Source organism: Apis mellifera, linkage group LG7, assembly GCF_003254395.2.
Source record: "Apis mellifera strain DH4 linkage group LG7, Amel_HAv3.1, whole genome shotgun sequence".
NCBI lineage: Eukaryota > Metazoa > Arthropoda > Insecta > Hymenoptera > Apidae > Apis > Apis mellifera.
In genome coordinates, this window is record NC_037644.1 from 2,240,799 (window position 1) to 2,267,677 (window position 26,879).

The following is a 26,879-nucleotide window of genomic DNA, read 5'->3' on the forward strand; positions in this document are numbered from 1 at the left end:
TCTATTCATTCATCGTCATCAACGACCTCAAAACACAGGCCACGATAGTCATAGCTTTTTCGATAGTTGATCGATATACGTATAATAATATATCTTGTTAATCTTACGTTTTTTTTTTTTTTTTGTTTTAACCTTATCTCCGCTAAATTGTAATCTATATATAGGTATATCTTCTGTACTGTGTCTCTCTCTGTGTAACTTGTCTCTGTGTATCTGCGTGTTCTTTGCGTGTGTTTTCTTTTTTTTTTTTTTTCTTTTTTTTTTTCTCGTTACTGGAAACATACTTGGCAGTTCACGTCTAATAGTACAACGAAGCATTTTTCTTCTTTTTAATCTCTTTCTCTCTTTCTCTCGACATTCTGACCTCTCTTCTTTTCTCACTCGCTCGTACTCTCTCTTTCTTTCGTTCGTTCGCTCTCTCACTCTTTCCTCTCAACCATACGCGCCACGATGGCCTCTGCTCGATCTGATCGATACGATGACCACTGGTCGCGCTCATTAATTGATATGTCAGTGGGTTTTCTATCCTCTTAACTGCGTGGCTCCAGTTTAACCCAGGGAAAGCGTAGTTCACCTCCAGCCACCCCCACAACTTGCCGAGGGGGTTATTTCCAGCTGTTGGCTGCAACAAATACGGAAATAATGATGGATTATTTTGTGGTTAGGAAAATAGAACAAGTTCATTGGAATACGAAAGCCAGAATTGACAATATCGATTGAAAATTAGTTGAAAAGAATGGTTTGATTTAGAAATGAATAAAAAAAGTAGAATAAGAATTGTAAAATTATTCCCATCCCCATTTTTTTAAAATTCTGATGATAAATAGTAGATTGATTAATTTTATGATTCAAAGATCACCATATCAGTCCAGAGCTAGTGATAGATATTTTTTAAATTTCTTATAAACTAGTGAGATCCAACAACAAAAATTATTTTCCTTATAATAATGAAAATTAAAAGCTTTTCATTGACTTTTTAAAATCAAACACAATCTATTACCTATTTATTATAATTATTCAAAATAAGAACTAAGAAAGTTAATCCATTAATAATCAATTGACATATAAATCTTTCTAATATTATCTTATATACATTAATTTATCAAAAACTTTCTATCATTTCTTGCTCTCCATCCACATTGAAACCTTGATTACTCCCATCAATATGACAATTCTATTGTATCACCACTGTTGCCATTCCCATCAACACCTGTAATATCAACCCGAATCGAGACAAAACGATCCAACTCCAACGATCACTTTTTCCCGTTGGAAAACTATAGAAAATTAGCCGGCAAAACGGTCGAGCAACAGTCATTCGAGCTTTTGTATCCGAACGAACTTTTCCCATTTCACGTGGCGAGGCAAGGTGGGGGAATACAGGCTTTTCATACCTTTGTAGTATATGTCCCTATTCATCGTCGGACAGTTCTTCGGTCCCTGAAGAGGAAAAAGTTTCCAGACAATTATACGGGGTTATCGCGAGGTTCAAAAAGCTCGTATAAGGTTTTTTACCTGAACGTTGAAGTCGATGTTTGTTCGAACGGGACGATGATGAAGCGGCTGCGGCGGTCTGAAATTATTCCCTAGTGGCGCGTTCGGATGATCCTTGTCTCCTTGCATCAATTGTCGCAACGCGAGAAGCTGCAAAGGAACGAAATGAATGTAAAACCTTTCTTCTTGCATCTTTGCATTCTTCTTTGCTCTCTTCTTACTCGGATGAAACCATCTTAATATCATTGAGAGAGTATTGAGATTACAAGGAGGAGCATGGAAATTGATCTCTTTGCTATTATTGCAAATGGATTTTCAATTAGATCATTGAAATAAAATTGGAGAAATTTGTTTCTTAGAATTTTGTTTTTGATAGATTGTAGTTGTGATGAATACAATATTCTTTACTATTTTTCTGCTCCTTATAATCTGAAAACCAGAAATTTAAATTAATTTAATTTTAAAATAATTTTTAAGAAATATTAAAATGTTCAGTGATTGGAATATTATTATAATTCTTCTTTTTTTTTATTACAAAAGAAATCTAAGAAATTAAATTAAATGTAAAAATCTTTATTCTACAACACATATATAAAAGTTTCATTGAAATAATTTTAATAAATGTAAGAAACAAGTAAAAGTTTTTAAAATAAGGATTTTAAAAATGATTTAATTGTAGATGCAAGTTAATTTGATTAAATTTGATATAAATTAAAAATTCTGCTTTTTCCCTTCATCTTTGCATCTATAATGAACAAACAACTCCAATAAAATATTCATTATAGATATTGATTTATCGATTTTGAGAAACTCTAACACCGGCGATAAAAGTCCTTATTCTCATTGCCTTTGCATTCTGCTCTTTTGAAATGGCTTTTCCTCGTAACAGCTTAATTGCTTGAAAGTTAAGGTGGTACTCGCTTTAAATTTTCATCGGAATATTTGACGACGTGCCCTTTTTCGTATTTTAAATTTTCATTTTAATCCCGTTTGATTAAATAATCAGGTGTAAAGTTGGTTGCAATTAAGTTGATAAAAAATTAAGTAAAATCCACTTACAGTTTTAAGTATAGAAAATTTTTAAACGCGTCTTTATTTATTAATATCAAAACGTGATTTATGGATAACAATTTTTCTAGATCGTGGATTTTCATCGTAAATTCATATTCCCATGACCACCACAGAAAAAATGGATTTATTTTATTTAAATTTTCCATAAACATATTAAAATTTTCAGAAATAGATATTATAGATTCGTACATCGTAAAATACGATGAATCATTAATATCGTATTTTTAATTTCAATTTACACTTTAATTTTTAATTCGAGAAATAAGGAGATTGAAGAAGTTTAAAAATTAAATTAATAGAATAAAGAAACATTTGAATTAATGAGAAAACTCGAAAAGTTTGAGGAAATTAAAAAGAGAGAAAAAAAAGTTAGTCAGATAGAAATCTGAAATATTAATCCTTAATTTTCTTATCTTTGCGTCATAATTTTATTCTTATACTTTATATTTCGATCAAACTTATCTTTCTCTCTTCGAAATATATTAGAAATCGCAAATTAATCTAAAACTGTTTAACGAATATATCAAAACACGAATAAAAGTTATATTTTCCAATAAAAAAAATACGATACAATTATCTTTGTACCATTTCAAAAATAATACAATTCTCCCTCCACTTGTAATTCATCTTTAATTTAATCATATTTGTTTAAAAATAATACAAAAAATTCATAATTAAGTAAAACCCTGCGAATAATAAAAAATAACATTCTGTCTCTAACACCTCTCTACGTGTCGCTTATCTATTCCATTGACCCAAAAATCCGAATGAAAAATGAACGAGAGGCATTTCGCGTCTAAATTAGAAAAAAAAAAAAAAATCAGGTTTGGGAGCAGGTTAACAGGGGCTAATAATCGGCCCGTTGACATCCCGAAACGCTCTTTTCGCTCTAATGGAGGCCCAACGAGGATCAAGGGGCAAGCTTTTTAAAATATTCGATACACTGTGTGCACACCGGTGGTTTCCTCGGTTCGCCCTTTTCTCTCTCTCCCTTTCTCTTTCTTTTTTCTCTCAGGGTAACGAACAATACGCGTCGCACGCGTACGTGTACGTTCCTCATCCGTATGCGCGTTATTTTGCATCCCTTTGATGCGATCCGGCCGGCCAACTTGGCCCGAAAAATACTAGCCGCGGAATCTCGACGCCTCCGCTTTAGCAAGTATAATTCCTCGCACGCCACCGCCGCTGTCCCCGATAAATTTATTAAAATGCATTCGCCGCCATCCTGTACACGTAAATCATCCCTTGCGAAAAGTGGTTGTTAAATCATCGATCAATCTCCCCCCCCTCCTCTATCGTGGACCCCCGATATATCGTCGGGGATAAATTAGTTTCGCCAGTGGAAGTTTCCGCGTGAAATTTTCGATCACCGAACTTTTAAAGGTTTTTCTTCTTCTTCTTTTAACGTTCTAACATTTTATTTCCGCCCTATACTTTTTGAACTTTTAAGAATTATGGAATTTGTTAAAATTTTTTATTTAAATTTAGATGTGAAAATTATGTTATAGGATTGATTGTTTGTTATGAATTATTGTTATTTTATTATGGAGATGGGAAGAGGAGAAGAGAAGGAAGAATTTAATGGTAGAATTAATAATTAATATTAATAGAATAATGTTTAGTAAATTATAAGTTGACATGTTTCATGATTGATCGAATTTCTGTTTTCTTATATTTTAATAAGAAAAAAAGTATTTTCTCGATCAGTCAATATGTCATCAATTGTTAATCATCGATGAAATTCTTCGAGAAAGAAGAAGAATTAATTAATAGATATAATTACAATTAATTATGGATTTATATTACGATTAATTGGAAATATTACAAATTTATATAGATGAATTTAAATTTTAAATTTATTTTTCTTATAATGTTCTATACAACTATAACGAATATCTACTTATTTATTCCTAAAATTGAAAATTGATAACTCATTTGTTATGATATGTCGAAAGTTTATCAATTTCGTGACATCTCCTGTCCGTTTATTAAAATCAGAATTATTCGGCTTTGAATAATCGTGGTGTTTCCCAGCAAAAGTGAGCCGATATTTATTTTTTCAAATAATATTTAAAATTTAACACTCGATTAAAAAATTAAATCATATTTCTGAAAATATTGTGAGATATGTTTAACATTATTCGAAATTTTTTAATTTCTTAGAGTAAACATCCGATCGAATAATATTCATTTCATTACGCATTAATTTGGAATTTTAATCAGTTATCAATTTTCTTTTTTACCATAAAATGAAAAATCAAATAAGATTTTAACAATAATTATATTATTTCACTATAGTCAAAACAACCTGTTGAATCATATTTTAATTAATACTTAATTACTTTCGATAAATCTGTTAATAAAAAAACCTGAAAATTTCGTTAGAAAAATCGCACCTCACCTTTTATATTATCTCCGCTGCCATTTAAAATTTCCATTATACGTTCAAAGGATAATAAACGTATCGTAATCATCGAATTATCATACGATCCACAAACGATAGCACATTTTTTGTCCATCCCCAAATACCATTCTTCCACGAAAAGACAAATTCACCGGTGCCAATTTTTCAATTTTACCCTCCAATAAAGCGCCGATTTTATATCATCGAACGTATCGAGCGCTCCGTCCCGGGCGCAAACGGAATTAAAGTCATATCTCGTACACCGAGGGCGCGTCGAGATTAATCCCCGCTCTAAAGAGCGCAATTCGAAATCGTTCGACCGGCAAAACGACCTTTCCGCCGGCAAGTCAATATAGATCCCTGTTCATTATTCCCCGAGACGCTGTTTCTCAACGAGTTTGTTTTTCCTTCCCCTCCCCCCTCGAAAAACCACGTTTACCCTCCCTCCCTCCCGATATCTCGAGTCTCTCGACGACGATACGAGTCGATTCCTCGGTCGGTAATATTAAAACACGAGGTGATAAAACAGGAGAGACGAAAGACGGCGTTTCCGATTTTCGAGAGATGTACAAACACGCGTAGGAGAGGCGTAAACGATCCATTTGGCTGATTGATCCGCCATTATGCCGCGAATGCCAAGATACCGCGTTGTTCGAAAAATTATGCACGATGAAGAAACGAAGATCGAAATGGCAAATGGTTAACCTCAATTTTGACGATGTCTTTATGATCAGGTTAAAAGGTTGAACGATTAATTGTTCATCATCAATGGGATAAAATAAAAGATCGTTTTTCGTATCATCAATTCTTCATTTTAAAAAATATTACTATAAATTCTACTATTATTAAAAGAATTAACTATTCGAAATAGTTGCACGATTATACTTAGAAATTTTTAAATATCATTAATTGATTACTCTTTCGTAACATCGTTTATTAAACGTTCTTCTTTTAAGATTTTAATCAACAAACACGAAAGGCAGAGATTAATTCGTTAAATACAATTTGCCAATTCTTGTTCGTCTCATAATTAAACCTAAGAAAAAGAAAAATCAAAATAAAAGACGAGGCAAGAATGAGAACGAAAAAGAAAAACGTATTAAGACATCAAAGCATTATACGGTTCGAGACGATAAGAAACCCAACCCGTAAACCAATTTCCTCGGCCCGTGAGCATTACGTGTTCACAAAATTTCGCTCACCCTTGGCCACGCGAAATCGTTAAAAGAACATCAGAAACTGGTTTCGTGCGTGAGTTACCGCGATTCTTCAAACCGTGCCAACGTCGGATACGAAATCCCAACTGTGACAGCCACGAGAACGAAATACTGTTCTAGATCGCGGAGAACGATTAAACGAGTCTTTCAATTGTTGCTAAAAGAAAAAAATAATAATTGCGAGTTAATTAAATATCATTTTTTTCTTTTTATATAATATTTTGTTAATAACAATTTGATAAAACCGCGTGGTGAAAGTAATTTCTTCCTCGTTTTAATCGATTCTTGATCTTCGGCGCAACAAGATCGATGAGCATCTATTCATTTCGAATGCTCCGACAATCATATTACGGAACCTTTCCTCGGCCAACTTCGGGTTAGTCATCGAACAATTGTAAACTAACCCTTATTCTCAGCCATAGAAAACGGATATCAGCAGAAATTGCATACCTATATAGAAAGTTCAAAGTTGACAGTAAACAACCTAAGTTCCCGCGAAGTTCTGGTAAACTGATAGCTTGTGATATTCAACAACTACTATTTCGTGATAATACATTTACTATTATCGATTATATTATTATATAATTACATCTTTTTAAATTGTAAAATTTTTCACTTGAGAAAAAATACGCTATTTTGAAAAATCGAGTACAAAAATATCTTATTCGTGAAGTTATAACTTATTTCTAGAATTAGTCCCACGAATAAATATATTAACATCTTTCTACAACGAATAATCTTCTTAAATTCTATTTCTATTCTTTTGAATCGAGTTAGATTGGAAATTGGCGGGAAAATTGAAAAGAAGTAATAACCCGCGCACGCGCATACGAGCTACACAAGATATTTCAAGATAGTTTCTCCCTCACCTGCTGCTTCGTGATGTATATCGGCTTGTTCAGGATGATCCACGTGGTGGTCTCGTGGCAGGCTGGCATCGTGATGGAGCCGTCGTACGTCATGTAATATTTCGTGTCCGGCAGCAGTTCCCGCACCACGAAACGTTTAATCTCCATCGCCTGGCCTGCGTGCAATCAGTTCGATCGATAACGTGATGATCCGACAATAACCGTGACGCGCATACGTACCCCAATTAACATCGATATTTCACACACGCGTCTCTTATTACCCTTACTTTTATATTTCGTGCGATTAACGTAGCCGAGAATAAAGTTCGAAACGCTGAACTAGATCTTTCGTATATTTGATACACGTTCGTAATTGTAAATGTAAAAAAGATGGAATATAGAAAAATCGAAAGTAATTTAATTTTAATATTCTCGTTCAGATTAAATTTCATTTAATATATTATATTGAATTTTTTGATGGAATTGATCGTAATATAAAATATTGGAGCGTTGTTTAAGAAGATGATTAGTCAATGCTACCGTTTTAATGCATAAATATTAATTCCTTGTGTGCTGAATAATCCGACGCGAATCACTTGGCGTAGACGACACGCAATTCATAACGTCTATCACGGTTATAATATGCTGCTTTGCATGCTGTTCAAAACATCAATTAATTATCTTACGTGTTTGTATCGAGTGAAGATGGAAAAAACGTATTTTTCTAAATTGACTGGGTAAAATTAAAATTTTCTTTTTACGTATGCACGTAAATGTATGTGTAATGTATTATGAAATTCACCGAACCGATCTAAGCATCCTTGGCGTAATAAAGGATTGATTAGTTAGAATTTCTGATGTTCGCTGGATCCCGCAACGTACTGTGATAAAATATTCATCTCTGTTTGATGGCTGTTTAAAATATTAATTAATTATTTCGTATTTTGGCTATTGTTTTGTATGACCTCATGTTATGTATAAAATACATAAAATATATAATACGTGTTTTCATTTGGAATATGTTCATTCTAAAGGATTAATTATTTAAAATTTCACGTGTTTATTCTGGGATACGTATTATTTAAAAATCGTAAATAAAATTTAAAGAGTATCATTTAAAACAAATATATATATACACGAAATGTATGTATATTTTAATTTGAAACGAATAAAGCGCACAAACAATCAATTGATCATAATTTTATGCGCACTTTTTCCCCCGAAATCAAGAATAAAATATCAATTATAACAGTTATAGCTTATATAATTGGAATTATTCTTTATAAATGTTTAATTAATAAATACAAATTAATAATGAGTGAAACGTGCATAAAACGTACGTGTTTATTTTATACAAATTTCCTATTTCTCTCCTGATTTAATTTTTTTCGATCAAAAATCAGTCAATTATAAGAGTTAAAAAATATATATAGTTTCATGTAACAAATTTTCAAAATGAAAATCCCCATACGAATTCGATAATCATTTCTTCTCAAATTTCATGTCTAATCTAAAATAAAATATCTTTAATTAATTGATAATTAAAGGAGAATTCTTTTTTTTCTTGTTTGATTTGTGTGTCTCCGAAAAATAGATCAGCTTTCTCTCGGCAATTAAAATTAATTAGTTTGCAATTAAATCCTTCATCGTGGAAAAGGCAACTTATGACGATTTCAATTGAAAATTACAAAATGGGATTTAATGAAACTGTTTGCCTTAATTACAATTCATAAGAATTCTTATTTTCTTTTCCTCTTTTTTTTTTTATTCATTTTTAATCCAGTTTTGACTTCTTCTCTTTCACAATTGATATCAGTAACAAAATTTGAGAGATTCAATTAAACGATTATATTATTATTCTTGTATTATTCTTTTTAAAAAAAAAAATTCTTTCGTCATTATAGTTATCATTATTAATTTTGATATTGAAACGTTCCATTATTCCAATTACGATAAAGTATTTTATTCTGTTACTCGAATTTCATCAATTTGATATTTACACACGATTATATATACTTTCAGTTGAACTAATGTTGAATCATTACAATTCAGTACAAAGTTAAGTAAATTAATACGATGTCACAATGGCAAGTAAATGGAAATCTTTGTAATTATCGAAATAAAAATACGAAATAATTAAAGAATATGAAAATTATAAGAAAATATATGGTTTAGAATCGTAGACATTAAAAAATATTGATATTGAATGTTACGAAACAGAAAAGGAATAAAGAAAAAATTTTGTTAATTTCCAGAATAAATAAAATTCGAGATTGTTTTATTATTCAGACATTTCTTTTCTTCCGTTATCAAGGATACGAGAGATTCTACGGTAATAAATTATTTTACAGAGAGGAATCTGTACTTAAACATAGAATTTAATAAAATAATTTATGAGAATCGAAATAGATTTCATTTATTTTATGCACAAGAGAACATTTCCTCTTGCGAGGGAGATTGATAAGAAGAATAAAAATAATAAAAAGAAGATTGGATCCAAATTTTTAATAAAATAATTAATCCTGAAAACGTGAGAGATTTAAAAAATGATAAAGGTTCTCTTCAAGCATATTTATCTAATTTTGCAAAAGACATTTTAAATCCATTTTTTTTATTCTATTAATTAATATTCGCAAGCTGATGTAAAATTATTATTACAGAAAGATATAAGAAAAATGGTATGAAACTATAAATGAATTTAAAAATTCAGAGTTTCTTTCTTTCTTTCGATGTATTTTTTTTATTACGTATCTTTATCTTGATTAAAATTTATTAATTGTTACACGAGTTATACGATAATATTAAAAAAAAAATTTTAAAAGAACCTTGCGACAATCAAGGTTTTATTTTTCGAATAAATTACTTTCTGCGAAATTATTATAATCTTAAGATAATTAAATAATTCGTATTTGGATTTAATCAAATAACCTTTTCGCGAATCTTATCTTAACAAAGAAGAAAAAATAATAATAATCGGAAAATTAAATTGAAATATATTGTTTTACAATATTTATTATATTCTTCCCAATTAAAAGAACACGATCGAGATCTCCAACTCGATTCACATTAAGAAGAATTAAATTATCCACGTAATATAATTTAAAAAAAGAACCTAATTAAATCTATCCTATTAATAATTTTAATAAGAACATTTATATCAAAGTTACCATTTAAATACTTAAATTAAGAAAGAAAGAGAAAGACGATTGAAATCTTTAATTTGATTTACAATCCGATCGAACAGCCTTATTTTCACGTTCGAGTTTCCCCTCTTTCGATACTTTATACTCAATGACCGAATTCCCTTTCGTAAAAAACCTCCACCGTACGCGTATCCGACGAATTTTAAAAGTATTTTAAAAGGAACTTTTTCACCCGAATCCCTCTTTGACCATCCAATTAACAGTTCTGTCTGTTAATTAACACATTATACCAGAAACTGACTATACGTACACGTGTATATCTTAAACGTATTCAATCAAGGATACATTCGAGGCGCGTACAATATATCGGGTGGAAACTCGATTTCGTCGAGAAATTCGAGTCCGCCTGAATGTATTATTAAATTGATATTATTAAATTACTGTTGATCTCACCTCCATATTTGATTTTATCCAGCTGCTCGGTGAATATTCGAAGCTCTGGATTCGAGAGGTCTCCAACCTGAAAGGTTATATGTATATATATATGTATCGTTTATTTCGATCGTGTTACGATCTTTCGCGAAAGATCGAAAGGCGCGACGATCGATATTTAGCCAGATTGATACCTGGAGAAGAAGGGACAACGCCACGATCCCCTGCGCCCGTTGTAACGCGTCCGAGAAGTTGTTGTAGAGTTGCGAGTTGAAGCCGAATATTTGCAACTGTTTCGAAACAAAAATTGAAACAATCGAATTAGTAAATGAAATAATTAGTCAAATAGAAGTAGAAGTAAGGAGTTGATACAGTTTTTCAAAATATGAATTGAAACGAGTTTTTGAATAACTTGTGGAATGTTTTCTTTTTTTTATGCTACATCGATTTAGAAGTATTTTAAAAGTGTAATTCAAAGAACGAATACAGAGAGAAAAGTAAATAAAATGAGACTTGAGCAATGTAATGCTTTCAAGTAGTTTAGTGGTATATGTAGTCAGACATAGTAGTAAAAGTAAGTGATGGGACGAATATTTGAAATATTTAAAAAAAAATCAAAAAATGAATTAAGGAATTTTTTTAAATATGAATAATCTGATATTTGGGATACGACTAATAATATAATAAATAACACGATATTCCGTTGAAAATAAATTCCATTTGAAAATAACAAAGTAATACATTTAATATAATAAAACTTTCAAGTTAGTTTGAGGCGTGAATAATTCGATCGAGCTTTCGTGTCATTTATAATACAAATTGAATAACAGATTGCTACAAGAGTATCGATTCCTAAGTTTCGTTAAAATAATAAAATAAAGTTAGCTCAAATATTTAAATCCTCAAAGGAATATTCAGCTTAACAGATGATGCGTATATAACTCTGTCGGATTAAATAGTAAAAGCTGTCTTTAAGAGGATCCATTCTACTTAAAATGTGAAGCGATGAAATGGTTAACTGCTGATGAATGTTCCAACGAGAAAATGATCTCTGATTAAATAAAAGTCATCGATAAGTCGAGAAACACCAAGTTTTCATCCATCGATAAAATTTCTCAACAAAATTCCAACTTCAAGATTTCCCTTTTATTCCCCTCGAATGGAATTATATATTTATTATCAATTAATAAAAAAAAAAAAAAGAAAAAAGAAAGTACTTTTCGAAATTTTGAAAAAAAAAAAAAAATATCTCCATGCATCGATTCAAAAGCCATTCATTCGTTCTTGCGTTTTAAAATATAAAATTTTATTTCGTAATCGCTAGTGCAAAAAAGGCGTACAAATAATATCCCGACATACACAAATTTCCCCGCCCGATATAATAAATATCATGCATTGCCTCTTTCCGGATTTTTCCATTTCCCAACTTTTTTCGATACATCGAACTACTCGATTTTATTCGTTTCTTGCTACGAGGGACATTCCTCATAACAAAAACAAAATTTTATCGTTTCGACAATTGATCCCGGTTGCCTCGAGCACGTTTTCGAAACGTTTTTTTCCGCCGGCGAATAACAATAAAACTTTTCGAAAAAATTCCCTCGATCTACGATTTTTCCAAATATGATGAAAAATAATTCTCGCGACGAGGCCAAATTTTCGCGCTCAATAATAATAATAATAATAATAATAAAACGAAAGAAATTCGAAAAAGAAATATTACTCGAATAAACCTACTCACACACACATATATATATATATATTGGGAAAGTTTCATAATTTTTTCAAATTCCGTGTCGGCCAACTTTTCCCCAACGTCGATGTTGAGCAGACTGGCAAACTGTTAAAAGCTATACGTTTTCGCGGGCTGCACGTATATCGCGATTGTATACCGGTAACCCAGTTCGCTAGTTCTGACCCAGTTCGAAGATTAATACTTCGAACGAGTGAAACGGGAGTGAAAAAAAAAAGGGAGAGAGAGAGAAGAGAAGAGAAAAGAAGAAAGAAAGAGGAGAAGGAGGAGGAGGAGAGGAAAAAAAAAATAGAAGACGTGCTTTCACGTTAATCAGTTTCAGTTACGTGATCAAGTGAATAAAAGTCGTTCTAATCGACGAGTATAAGAATCCGGATAGACGGTTCGGATACGTATCGCTGATGATCGATAATCGGACGTCTGGTAGGGCTAGGCCTTCGATAGAAACTGATACCCACTCGGCCACTCGATCCATGGATTATCCAAGTTAAGTTAGATAGAGCGAAGTAGTTAACGTGTCGCTTCGAGTCTTTTTTCAAGACCAACATTATTCGTTCCCCTCCCTTTCTTATTTCTCTTCCATTTCTCCTCGAAATTGAATTTCCGCTCTTTTTCAATAACTTGAAACTGTTATTTATAATGAAACATGTATGTATATATTTACGTGAAAAATTTTTTAAAATCCTGAAAATAAGATAAATACGGATTTTTAGCTTTGCCACGTGGAAGATTTTTCAGAAGATGAATGATGACTGAATAAAGCGTTAATGTTTAATTTATTTTACTCTTCTAAAAATTAATTATTCCTCCATCTGTACTCTTTCTTTCCTTTTCCTTTTTTTTTCAGATACTTCGTTAAAGAAATTAAAAAAAAAAAAAGAGAAACGAATAGTTTATCGTATAAATATTTTCTACCTCCGTAAATAATCATAGAAATTTTGCATAAGTAATTACAACACAGTATTGGCGTTTATCGCTTGCATTATTAAATTATTGACGTAACTCATCCACTATTAATGATAATAATAATAATAATAATGATGATGATGAATTGATGGTCTCGTTAACCGTAACAAAATTCATAAATTATATCTCTGTACAGGATTAGCGAACTTCATTATATGGCGCGCCATGAAGAGATTCGAATTAGATTTGAATTTAAATTTAAAGTATAATTCTATTTAAAACACGAAAACGCGAATAATTGGCAATGATGCTGGCACTATCTGCTGCATCATCAATATATATATATATATCATTATCCCATTCAGTCTATTCCCCCGTTCATGCTATTTGCCATGTTACGTCTAATCCAATTAGATGTGACAGTTCTAATCAATAACGAAAATTCACGTACATTATCGATTGTGTCAGAAGGGCAAGGGGAGGGAACTTGGCGTATCAAATATGATAAGCCCAATTTCTTATCTATCAATTATTTCCAACTAACAATTTATATTAAATTATCCGATACACCGTAAATAGTGTACACTGATGAATATTCATTGCAACATCCAAACAATTTTCAAACAAATTTATGTCAGCTCTTCGAGACTCGAAGAAGAATCTGCGAAAAGTAGTACGACCAAATCATGTCTCAGACGTTATCCATCTGTCTAAAGAATTTCTAAGATTTTAACGAGAATTTTATTTTGTAAAAAGAAAAAGATATTCGTGACACAATCTATGATATTCGAAACCGAATCGATTGGACAGACACATCGGTGAAAATTGGAAAATGTTTTTTTTTTTAAAAGAATTTAAACAGCAATTAGAGTTCAATTTCGACGAATTGTTTCCCTTTCGTGATACGCGTTTAAAAGGGAAATTTGGAGCAAATTTGAAAAAAAAACAAATATTCTACTCTTTCTCCCCTCTGAATCGTATCTCAAATAAAACCACATAATCGTTAATCGTGTATGGAAAACGATTTTATCTTATCTTGCCACAACAACAACGCTTTATACGCTTTTTAAAAACGCACTCACCTCAGCGGGGAACGCGTGCCCGTCCACGGTGTGCTCGCTTCCGGTCCGATCATCCAATCCAAAATGCAAATGTATCTCGTGGAACTGGTACCGATAACTCAACGGGCCGCCAGATATGTTGACCGGGTGGCGCGTGTCGTTGTCCACGGCGAACACCACGCTGTGGCCCGTGTTTGCCAGCACACCGCCCACCCTGTGCTTGTCCACGTGAAGGGGTTGCAGGTTCGGGTCGAAGAGGAGCCTGGACGGCTCCAGGTTCACCGGCGATTGACGTCTGCCCTTGTGGCACAGCCACCAATCCGGATTGATGAGACCCCAGAACCCGGGACCTTCGAAATCCCGAGGATCGATTAAACGAAAATTAAGCGATTTTTCGAGCATCGATCTCGAAATTTTCGAGCCAAGGATCTCGACTTGTCGAAAGGATCGAGGAGAAATTATTTGACGATCGGGAGTTTTCTTCGGGGAGTTTAGACTTGTGTGCAAGTCGGAACGTGAAAAATTGGACGTGTTTGGAAACATTGGAAGGAGGATAATTTATTTATGAGAAGGAATATGTTGTTCGCCGTGTTTTGGAAAGTTTGGGCATCTTGTTCGAAAATATCGAGAAATGTGCAACTATTTTTCTATAAAACGAATAGCGGTGGATTTTTAGAGTTTTGGAGAGTAAAAAGAAAACGATTTGACAAAAAAATTCCTGTATTTTGGAACAATTTCCAAATTTGTACGAAAAATATATTCTTTTGTTCAACGGATTGAGAAATAATTTTAAATTTTGAAATAAGAAGGAAACGCAAGAAAAACTGAATGGAGAAAGAGATGAGAATGTTTAAAAAAGCGAAAATAAATAATAAGATCGATAGAAGAAACGAAACGTGTCTTTCTATTAATTGACACGAGTATGGAATCCCTTACCGGAAATACCGTCATAGGTCCACCATTCCTCCCAGCTGACGGGCCTAGATTCTGCAAATAGTTCATTATCAAGAATCCGCACGATGTCACTTATGCGACAGCAGTCCTTAACCTAGAACTAGTTGCAGCGAGTCGAGTGGCAAGGATATTCGGCCACACTCCACCGAATAACGAGCCACTCGTCTCAATTATACACTTTCTTGCTATAGTCTGTCTCGAGTCAATTGTCCGCTTCAAGGTCACTTCCACAACGGCTCTCTTTAACTATTTTCTTTTTTCCTTCACAAGACGAGACTAGAAGCTCGCACTTCCGATGGAAACGAGCCAAAATATCTTCCAACTTTGACACGTCAATTAACTCCAACTATAGCATCGACACGTGTTATGGTTTTAACGAAAGATCAAAGTACGATAAAAATTCCGTGTGTATTAATATTATATCATTATTCATTGGAACATTCTCGAGAAGAAAGAAAGAAAGATCATCGAAACAATTCGAGCGGAAGAGGTTAAGAACTACTTTGGGAAAAAAAGAAGAAAATGACCCGGATGTACCTTGTATAAGGACGATCACGAACACTCCCCAGACGCCCAGGAAGACGGAACTGAACGGGGCCATTCCTAGGACTGCGCGGTCTTCGTCAATTGGGCATCATTCGGCTCGATTCTACGGGGCAAAAGAGAGAGAGGACACGATACCGGTCGATCTTCAACAAAAAGTATATATATATATATATACAATCATCGAATCGTTCCTCCCACGTGGTGAGGAACCTCGCCTTTATCTGTTTATCCGTTTCCTCGCGACCCTCGAGAATCGAGATCGATCCAAAAAACGCGACCACTCCACTCGAAACGAAAGCAACGAACTTTGCGAGCGAAGAGAGAGAGAGAGAGAGAGAAGATGTCCTGTCTCGACGATAAGAAGGAGACACACCGCGATTCGATCGATCCGAGTCTTTGGACTTTTAATTAGCCATCACGTCGATTCGAGAAAGCCGGAACAACGAGGGGAAAGGGACGCGTGTCGTGGGCGATAAGGGAGAAAGAAAAGACAAATCTGCAGTCATCGTGGTTGTCGCATGGCAGAAGGGGAGAAGGATGCTCGAGAGGGGATCGTGAGATTCTCTTGCTCGAATATCTCTCCCCCTCCCCCTCCCCCTCCCACTCTCCGGTGGCCCATTCTGCGTTAGAGCCCACTCCACCCCGTTCCAACGCCACTCTACACCAGGCCTCTGTGTTCTTAGGTCAGGAAAACTCGAGTAGAGGCACCCTTCGAAAGTCGTCGATCGATCGATTCGATCTCGCTCTCCTCCACGACCAACGAGTGTCTCTAACCTACAACCAGAACTTCCACCAGCCGGGAAGATAAGAGGCACTCGGCAAGTGCGATGACTCGGCTCTCTCTCATTGGGATATGCCTCTCGTTTTTCTTCCCGCCGGGGAAGAAACGTCTACCATTTCCCTTCCACGATTATGATCGTTCGTTTCGTTTACTATTATCGATCGATACACGATGCATGATGTATCCTTTCCTCTCGCTGGAATTAATTTCTTTCTTTCTCTTTCGAATATTTCTACCATCTCGATACTTGTAAGAGGAGATAAACCTATCTCTGCTGTTCGTGTATAGTTTGAATTTATGACGAGTTTCATTGACGAGTTACTATTTACAACGTCTCTCTGTACCTCGCTTGTTTGTTGGAATTTTTATAACCTCCAAGATTCGGTATCTATCGGGGGAGTCGCATTAGCGGCGAAACGTTACTTGCTGCAATGCCTCTTTGCCGTAGGGCCATGTAAAGTAATGGATATACGCGTGCGTCTTTGACGTTACGTTTCGTGGATGGGATCAAAGCGCGCACATTTTTCATGCGACTATTCGTCAGATAGGGAAACGTAAGCAAGATAAAGGTTAGGGCGGATGTACTCACGAAATATTATTTTCTATCGCGTTCGAGAGATCGATGTCTCTTCCTCCTTCTAATCGATACATATTAAAATAATTCGAGCAGAATAATGCTTGTTCAGTGTCCGTTAAATTAGTACGTCTTATCTCTATCGATTTTCATTGAAATGATATCAAAGGGAATGGTATACGGTTCAATCTTGTTCGTTGAATTAGAATCATTGAATATTTAAAATTATGCAGTTTCGTTTAATTAATATAATATAATTTCTCGATTCTAAATGTTATTTTCGAGCAAAATTTAGTTTTGATTCTTTGAAAATTTTTCATAATTATTTCTTCTTACACGTGTGCTTTTCTTCTTTTAAAAAAATCTCAAAATTCGTATCAGTCTTTAACAGTAGTTTAGGATCTATAATGTATTTTTAGAAAATATTTTTTTTTTTTTGAATATCTGAGATGAAATAGAATATTTTTTCAAAACCGACTGGAATTTTGCATTAAAGGATCGTCGAAGAACGTTTCTCAACTTTAAACTCGTAAAATGAGTCTTTGATGTTAGGTATCCAAGTAGGTAAACAACACGTCAGGTTTCTGTAATAATGGAGAAGGTATAGAAGACACTGCGTTCTATGGATTAGTTTTAACTTTCATTTTAGATTTATATCACACCACATTTATTATCCGTTTCTCTCTCTATTTCTTCTCCCTGTATTTTATTTTCTTCTTCAAAGTATCTTTCTTTAAATGTAAATATGTTTTTGAACAATGCTATGACTTTCTTGTCATTCAATTATTTTTTCAAAATGTATGAAAAATCTAGGATTTTCTTCTGAGATCTGTTTCATTGAGAATTGATCAAATATAGATCACTAATATAGAAAATATATATTGAATTACACAGATATAAATTGAAGATTAACAAGGCATTACTGAATCGAGTATTTCCTAAAGTTTGTAGACTCATAAAATTATCACAGTATATATATATATCCTCTGAGAGTATCATACCAGCTACTGAAGATAGTACTCCAAACTTTAAATTTTATTATATATAATATAATCATTAAAAGTATGGAATGAAAAGTTGAAAGTATATATTCCATCTAATACTAAAAGAGCAAATCTCTTAAGGAAGAAAAAAAATAATTATTTTTTTAAATTTTCTCCTTTCTTAATTCTCGTTTTTATCGTATCGTGGACCTCGAAGAAACAGCGAATATAATAAATGATCGTTTAATTACACGAATTGGTATAATAATAATCAGGATTCTAAAAATTATTAAAAGTTATATTCTATATTATAGAATATATAGAATATTTAGTTAGCAGTTTGAAGATGGACGAAATATCTGTTTCGACCAACGATCATTAGTCGTTTATGAATAAAGTGGGATTACGAATGCCACATACCTTCAGGATAAACGACATATAATACACCGAAGTCATCATATCAATTAGTTTAAATAATCGCTTTAATTTCGTTGATGACGAAACACGAACGAACAAAAATTTATAACTTCGATTAAATTTTTAATTTACAGAATAAATATATTTAATTGAAACGAAATTTAATATTCGTACTCTAAATTTCCTTTTTTTTTTTTTTCGTTTTGAATGTTTTTCCCTGAAATTACAATTGCTATTCACTATATTTCATTTTATTTTATTCTATCGTGTTGATCAATTTTTAAAATTCGATCAAGTGTGAAAAAAAATCTTTATTATCTCGTTTTTTTTTAATTTCGTATGAAATTAATTATAAATTATTAATCGATTCTAAAAACACGAATAACCCAAAAAGTAAGACTGTAATATACATCAATAATTAATCAATATCATTAATTTCTACATCTCAATCTAAAAATTAATCATATCGAGCATCACATTTTGTTTAAATAAATTAATCATAACTCGACGTATACGTCTTCGTCCCAATACCGTTTGACAAATCTCGTATCGGAAATGAATCAAGCGGAACGAAACAGGGGATTGGGATTCGAGCTTCTCTTGCTTCATCTTTAATTAGACCCTATCGGATCACGGCTGATCCCGTTGGATTTATTACAAAGACCCTATGATAGTCGACGGAGTTTAATCGAGCGAGCCTCTCTCCTCTCGTTCGATTGCGCCTCTCGAACACAATTATCAACTCTATGGATTTTTGTGCGGTGCCTCGTTGGGAGCTTCGATTCACGCTCGAAATGCTACCACCACCGGTTTTAATTCGTTGGGGATACCCGTTACCCGAAGAGCGAAGAGAGAGGGGAAAAAAAAAAAAAAAAACACTGAAGACCCTTTTTAACCCGTGTGTCTGAAGAGTAGCGGCTGAAACGGGTCCCGCTTGAGACAACGAAAGGGAACAATTAGCGAAATCTTACCCCAAGCTCGAGTGCAACGACTCGACGACTCACGAGTTTAGGCCCCTCCGATCCTTACGTCCTCATGAATGTCCGGGATCAATCCTTTGTCCTTCCTCTACTCTTGGAAAACGGCCAAGGAATATAAGCACGTACAAGAAGGATGAATCGAGTATATCACTTGTATTATCGTGACGGTGCATCGTACACATTATCCGTGCACACACTCGCGAAAATGTATATACGTATATACGTATATATATATATATATATATATATATATATATATATATATACATACGTATGTACAGGTAATATCCTGTCCGGTCGAACGATCGATCGTGGGGTCGTGGTTTAGATCGAGACGATCCCTGGTTTAGGTCGCGGCCGATTGACGCGCGTGACGTCACGGGTACCGATCCATGACTCTCGAGGGTGACGGAGAAAGATCAAACGAGCAAACGAAGAAACGATGGAAAAGCGTGGACGAGGAGGCTCGTGGGAAAGACAGAGGCGAGCGTATAGGGTCGCGAGCGAGCGAGCGAGCGAGCGAGCAAGACTTGGTGGGAGGACGAGCGTGCGAATCGATCGGCAAAACGCGCGATGGTGCGGCCAAAAATTTCGCGTGACGAGTAAACGCAGAGGCTATGAGCACCTCCTGGCTGAAATCAATAAACGGCGATCAGGACCACCGTGTCGGAGAGATCTCCTTGAAGCACACGCGACGTGGAGAAGAAGATAGACCTCTCTCTCTCTCCCGAAACACTCCTCCAGGACTGATTCTCCTCCAAGGAGAGCTTCTCGAGATCCTTCGATTATATGCGTAGGAAAAATCGTAGGAGAAAGGAAAGTTCCAACTTCCTTGTTCGGGCCGATACTGACCCCGTGCACGACGACGAAAAGGACGACGAGCTTCGTCTCGTAGCTTCCTCCGCCTTTCTTCCGCCTGCTCCTCTCGTCTAGCCACCGGCACCACCACTTTGCACTGCTGGTACGAGGGAGCAGCGACACCGTGATACGCGACCGATATAATACTGCGACGAGCGAAAGACACCGGTTTTTACGCGTATCGTCGAACGATATACGATATAACGATATAATACGGCCGTGCGGGGATACAGTTTCGCGATCTTTCCTTCCTTCCCTTATGTCCCCCTGTCGCGCAAAATAATTTTATTAAAAGCGGTCTGCGCCTTTGCGAAGGAACGACGAAGGAGGAACGACTGCCCTACGAGACCAGTGTATACGTTCCTCCTTTTCCCTCTCTCCGCCCCTCCTCGCGCTCCCACCCGATCCGTACTCCATCTAGATCTCTCGTCGGCTGTTCCGGAGGCTGGTGGCGCGCATGCGCGGCCGCGTTATCCTTTTCTCTCGCTCTCACCCGCCCGCATCGCGGGTATAGGGAACGAGGCTAGTTTCCACCATCGCTCCATCCCACTCTGGCAGCCTCTCCTCGTGCGACGTTCAGGCCACATCGATGCTTCCGGACACGGGGGAACGAGCGTTTCGCGCCTCCACTGTTCTTCCACTCGGCCATCCTCGTCGGCGTGCGAGGACGTCTGCGCACTTTATCGGGCTAGGACGAGGCGAGGATGGAAGCCTCCTTCGGGATCTGGCGCACCTGTGTGTGCCCTTTGCCCGCGACCTACTCGCGATTTTTCTACTATCCTTCCCTAATCCGAATTCGTTCAATTGGTTAAATCGGTTTTGATCATCGATAGAATTAATATTCGAAGTGAAGGGGAATGTTTAAAATTGGAATAATTTTTTTTCTGCTTATTTTGTATTATTACAATTTTACAGTTGTATAGGACAATTAGATAATTACTAATTTGATTTGAAAAAATATATTACATCTCGCAATTGACAATTTTTTAGGTTAAGATACTTTTATTACTTTTATTATGGGAAAACTTTTTTTTGTAGTTTCTATTATTATTTCTAACGTTGAAATGATATAATAACGTTAATAATTATTTATTTTCGATAAATTAATAGTAGTAAATTTTCCAGCAACAAAATTTTGCAACGAAACGAATAAAATTCTACGAATGAATTTTACCAATTACAAATTGGTAAAATTGATTGTCCCATTCAAGCTAGGATTTTAAAATTGTAAAAACTATTGGCGCAACAAAAGTCTAAAATTCGTGTTTTGACAATTTATCACTATTATTGATTGATGTACTATCGTACAAAGAGATTCTGGGTTTTTAAATATTATTGGCGTTTTTATAGGATTTGATTAAGTATTTTTATTTGAAATCGACGAGTTTTTTTTTTCTTTCTAAATATTACTCTCGTCTAAGTTTCAAATTGAATCGTTATAAATTTAATTACTCCAATTATTCGATCCATTTTTCCTTTTATATTATTACGATTTTTACCATATTCAATTAGCGATCTTTTGTAATTCCATTCGAATTGGATGAACTATTTTAAATTTTACGTTCTACTAATTTTAATTAATTCAATAAATCAAAAAATTAAAATTATTTTATCGTGATTTCAAGATGCATCTAAATATAATAATAAAATGAATGGTATTCTTATCTATTCTATTATAATTTTTTTAGAACCAATAAATTATAACAATAATAGAATGTTATTACTCTAAATTTCATTTTGCTTCAATTTAAATAAATCTGATTGAATCTAGAATTTAATTACAAATTTTTATTTAATTATATTGAATTTGCTTAACGAATTTTCACACGTTTAATCAGAAATTTTTCAAGAATTTTTCAATTCATTTTAAATCCTTGATCCGTCGAGTTTGATATGTTTCAATTGTAATCACATAATCCAAAGTTTTTACACTCAGATATAAATTATCAAATGATCTTCTCTTACTTCAAATTACTTCTTATCACTCTTCAAATTGCATAATTCTATAATCGAATTTTTTCATATATGAAACATCAAACAAGTTGGTTTGATAAAGATTTCATTACGATCCTCTCGCTCAGGATTTTAACTAGTAATGAAACTTTTTATGAAATTCACTTAACCAGAGATTTTTCCTTTCTTTCTTTCTTTCTTTCCTTTAATCGCCTTGTTGGAAATATCTAAAATTCTTAAAATTGACTGTAAAAATAGCAGGATTAGATTGAGTGACACACCGAGTTGACCCATTTTTAGGTTTCCTTTCCAGAGGAGGCTTTTCCCTCTCAGCCCAGCCGATAAATTCAGAATGGTTAGTAGCCGAGGCTGTCGAATTTAACCAGGCAAATACTAGTACTGATTGCTTTCACTTTGAAATTGAATAAGTTAGGTCGGTGCAGTTGTTTCGTTCGCGTTCGAGTTGTCCACGTTCCATTTATCGCGACTTGGCAGTTGCTTTTTAGCGATGTTCGAGTACCAGGCCTGATTAATCATCCCGCGTCATCTGCTGGATGCAATTACTTACAGCCCCTTTAATCGGACGTTTTAATCGGATCTATCTCTACAACACGCTGTGTAATCGAGTCATAGAAGAGAGACATGCTTGATAGAAACTGTCACACTTAGAGCAGCCTTGTCCACGAGTGGTGTCAATTTCACCAACCGAATATCCAAACAAATCAAAATTTCCAATCAACGAGAATCATAAATCGGATCAATTTCTTCACCGATCGATTTTGTAATCCTTAAAAACAGAATGACAATTCTCGAGTTAGAAACGAGTGATCTAGTAGTGTAGGTTTTATTTTTTAAAAATAACGGATATATTTATTAATAATAATTTAATCGTACTTTCATTTAATCGAAATACGGGATATAAAAATATATCGAAATTATCCTCTCAGACACAAATATCTAATTTTATCCTTCCTTTCAAAATCTTAAAATATAAAAATCTAACTTTAATCTTCGTAATAAATATACATTAATCAATGACTCTTCGACTTTATCGAGAATAATGATGATTCGTGAAAAATTAAATACAATTACACGTTACCTATTTCCATCCTTAAACGATTAATAGATGTTTATCCTAAATTTCGAATCGTCCTACAAAACGTAGCAGCAATCAATATATATAACGTGAACGTTATAGTGGGAAAAAACAGAGCAAAATAGGTGACCTAATCTCCGTAAGCTTGACTCGACCCTGGACGATCAATTCGTGTCCGTGATCTTTTCGAGATGGCCGTGTGTCGATAGGGACATTGTGTGCAATTTTAAGCTGATGGCTGGTATTTCCGTGGACGTAAGCAGCGCGCCACGTGACCAGGGCAGGCAGGATCTCCACCAGCGCGGATACACCGAAAAGCTCCTGACTGGTCGACTACGCGGAGCCGTTTATCGATTTTCAAAGCGGCATTGCCCGAAACGCCGCTTTCCAGGCCTCGTCTCGTTTCCCTCCCTATTCCATATCCAACGTGTGGAACCAAAGGTATGGAGAATTCTAAGTTGATCGTGGCCTTGAAACACGGTATGACACAGCGACATACACCACCCATTAAACGATATTTCTCGTATTTTTGACCCGGTCATCCGGCTTGTTACAAATTAATTAAAATTTTTTGTTTTCCTAATTACGAGAGGAAAAAATTTTTATTCGTTGGATTCGACGAATAATTGTATCTATTTATTTTTTTTTAATGTTATTACAATTTCTTTTTATCAAGATGGAAGATTTAAATTTTAAGAAAGTTTTGGATTGTATTATAGTTTTTATTCTAAAAAAATTATACCTTATCATTTTTTCAATTTTTAAATTTTTGCATCGTTTCAGAAATTAAGAAATATCGTACAAAGAAGTTATTTCTTATTGACAAAAGGAAAAAAAAAATTTAATTCGGAAAGGGTTAAGATGCAAGACGAGCGCGTTTAATTATACCGAACAATAAATATCGATTTCTAATAAAGGCAGAAGACACAAGTCGAGCGGTTTAGTTCCCATCTTTTCCATCCGGATCGGATATTAGTAATTGGAATTACGAGTTTCCATCGTAAACCTTCGCTACCTCCAAACAATCAACTTCCGTGTGTAGTAACGTAAACTGCATACAGATGCAAGATACTAAACTTAGAATTCTACCAAAGTTCAACCAGACGGAGTGAATTTGATCAAACACAAAAATAATCAACAGTAATCAGCCCGTTGGTTTGCTACAATTGAAACGTAAATATTATTTCTAATAATCGTAGATTTTTATGAATGAAATGAACGTAATTATTAAAAATTATTTGAAGTAATTTAATTTCTCATTAATTAATTTATTCTTATTAAATCATTCTCCCTCGTAGCATATATTTCTTCGTATATCTCTTTTTTTTTCTTTTATTAATAATTCAACATTCTTAAATTCATTTTATCTATCTCTCAAAGTCTTTAAATATTTTCTGGATTTTTAAGAATTCTAAAAAAATCCTAAGTTATTTTAATCACCTTTACTTTATTATCCAATAAATTCTTAAAGTAATTATTAAAAAACTTCTTCTTCGATAAGAAAAATAATGCAGTTAAAATATATTTAAAACTTTGTATATTTCGAGTGAACGTAAAATTTACTATTCGAATATAAAAAAAAATATCGTTTCTCTATTTTTTCTAATTAATTCATAAAATTTTTCTTCCCATAATTAACACAATATCATATAAATAATACTTTCTATTTTATATATTTCAAAATATAAATGTTAATAAATCTTATAATATAAAATTAATAGAATTGTTAAAATCAGAATCCTTTAAATCGATCTGATTTGAGAAAAATCGGTGAATCTTCCGATTGGATATAACTGACTGAACTCGTTGAAAAACTGAAATTTCCCAATCGAGAGCGAATTAATTGAAAATCCGACTTGGTCATAAGATTTTAAGAATTCTTATGATCTCCGATAAATCGTTTACCCTTTGACTCGCTAATTTCTTCCATTCTCCAAAACTTTCGATCGAGAATCCTTCAGGTTCTCCGATTGAACAATCCTTCCAAAATAATGGGGCCAATCATCGCGAATGTCACGACTCTCTCTCTCTCTCTCTCTCTCTACTCGAAATCCGTTCTTTTCGAATCGGGAATGAAGTGTTCTAAGAAATTTAGAGCGATCCTTCATGCCTGGGATCTGGAAAAATCCCTTTCGAACCTTCGATTCCCCACGTGTGAATGTCGTGATGTTTGATTTATCAGCTATGCACCCCGAATAAAGAGTGCCTCGTTAAATTCGCGTGATGCACGTACACTCGTTACGCTTTTTATTTTACACGATTATTATTAACGATAATAACAAAAATATCTCGTAGAACAAGAACCCATCAGAATTCTTCTATTCTAATCTAATCAGAAGTCTAATTGAAACGAATAAATTATTCTACGATTCGATAAGTTCGTTCGAAGAAGGTTTCTATTTAAAAAAAAAATTTACTTCACGTCATATAAAATCGGTCATAAATTTCAGGGGGGCCTCGGACCCCGTGCGTTCGAACGTCTATGCAGTGTACGCGGGTGCAACTGATTGCAGCTCCCGCCTCGTCCCGTCGCGGTTCCATCCGCGCGGCGTGTTATAGGGGCGGTGGATATTGAATTCGCTGCGAAACTTATGTTTGTTTTATTCATGGCCAGAAGGAGCGGGCTGACGGGACACCAATGATTATGGGTTATCGATGCTGTTCGACGTCGCGATCGTTTATGGGTATGCAAAAAACCCTGCGATATTGGCCCAGAGGAAAAATCCGGTGTTTGACGAGACGAGTGGTAGAGGAGAGGAGAGGAAAAAGGGGGGAGGGCAGACGAATTCGTTTTCGTGTCACGCCTATCTCTCTCTCTCTCTCTCTCTCTGCGCTCTTCGACCACCTCTCTACCTCTCGAATCCCCTTTCAACCGTGGCCGATGTATTTAGTTGGTTGAATCGAATGGAGTAATTTTTCGTTTTGCTTTCGTCCCTTCCTTTTTTTTTTTTATTTACTTTTTCTCTTCTCCCCCGTTATTTCTCCGTACTTTTTGATCGACACGCTAGATGCCTAATACAGGATGTTTCAAAATTATGAGGTGTGTTTCGATACGAGAATTGTTAAATATTGATTTGTATATATATTTATATATGTTTGTGTATGTGTGTGGTTGATATATAGAGATATATTTGTAGGTTGTTATATTCGTAACTGAAACGAAAATAGAAATTGCAAATATTTTAAAAATTTCACGTTTATTGAGTGTGGTGAGAACGCATATGAGAATCACGTGTAAATTTCATTAAACTTTTGTTTCTAATGAAACTTTTGTACGTGACATTAAAAATATTTACAAAAATGGAGATACGAATAAACATTTTAAACATTTAAATGGAATAATATTTGAAATATTATTTATTTCTTTTTTTTTTTTTTTTTTAATTTAATTGATCGTCCATTCTTTCA

At 34.2% G+C, this 26,879-nt stretch overlaps 1 protein-coding gene across 4 annotated transcripts; it reads right to left on the reverse strand.

Annotated features, from left to right (window-relative positions):
* Window positions 1-233: 233 nt before the first annotated feature.
* Window positions 234-21,273, reverse strand: LOC413383 (carbonic anhydrase-related protein 10). 4 transcript variants are annotated; one of them, XM_006559797.3, is made up of 10 exons: window positions 20,417-21,273; window positions 15,821-15,972; window positions 15,266-15,316; window positions 14,351-14,679; window positions 10,804-10,899; window positions 10,631-10,697; window positions 7,056-7,210; window positions 1,516-1,644; window positions 1,395-1,440; window positions 234-622 (listed from the first exon to the last, which is right to left on the reverse strand). In XM_006559797.3, exons 2-10 carry the CDS (start codon window positions 15,882-15,884, stop codon window positions 606-608), a joined length of 954 nt encoding a protein of 317 aa, XP_006559860.1. In that variant the 5' UTR covers window positions 15,885-15,972; window positions 20,417-21,273; the 3' UTR covers window positions 234-605. The 4 variants fall into 4 exon arrangements, with proteins under 4 accessions (XP_006559860.1, XP_396828.2, XP_006559859.1 ...); XM_396828.7 differs by having other exon boundaries at window positions 15,821-15,932; window positions 20,417-21,269; XM_006559796.3 differs by lacking the exon at window positions 20,417-21,273 and adding an exon at window positions 19,556-19,788 and having other exon boundaries at window positions 15,821-15,932.
* Between the last annotated feature and the right edge of the window lie 5,606 nt (window positions 21,274-26,879).

Coding starts and splice junctions, on each gene's coding strand:
- LOC413383 (XM_006559797.3), bottom strand. CDS start 15,884: ATGGCCCCGTTCAGTTCCGTCTTCCTGGGCGTCTGGGGAGTGTTCGTG. Junction 14,680..15,265: donor GACCTATGACGGTATTTCCG/GTAAGGGATTCC, acceptor GGGATTTCGAAG/GTCCCGGGTTCTGGGGTCTC. Junction 7,211..10,630: donor GGATAAAATCAAATATGGAG/GTGAGATCAACA, acceptor GATTGCACGCAG/GCCAGGCGATGGAGATTAAA.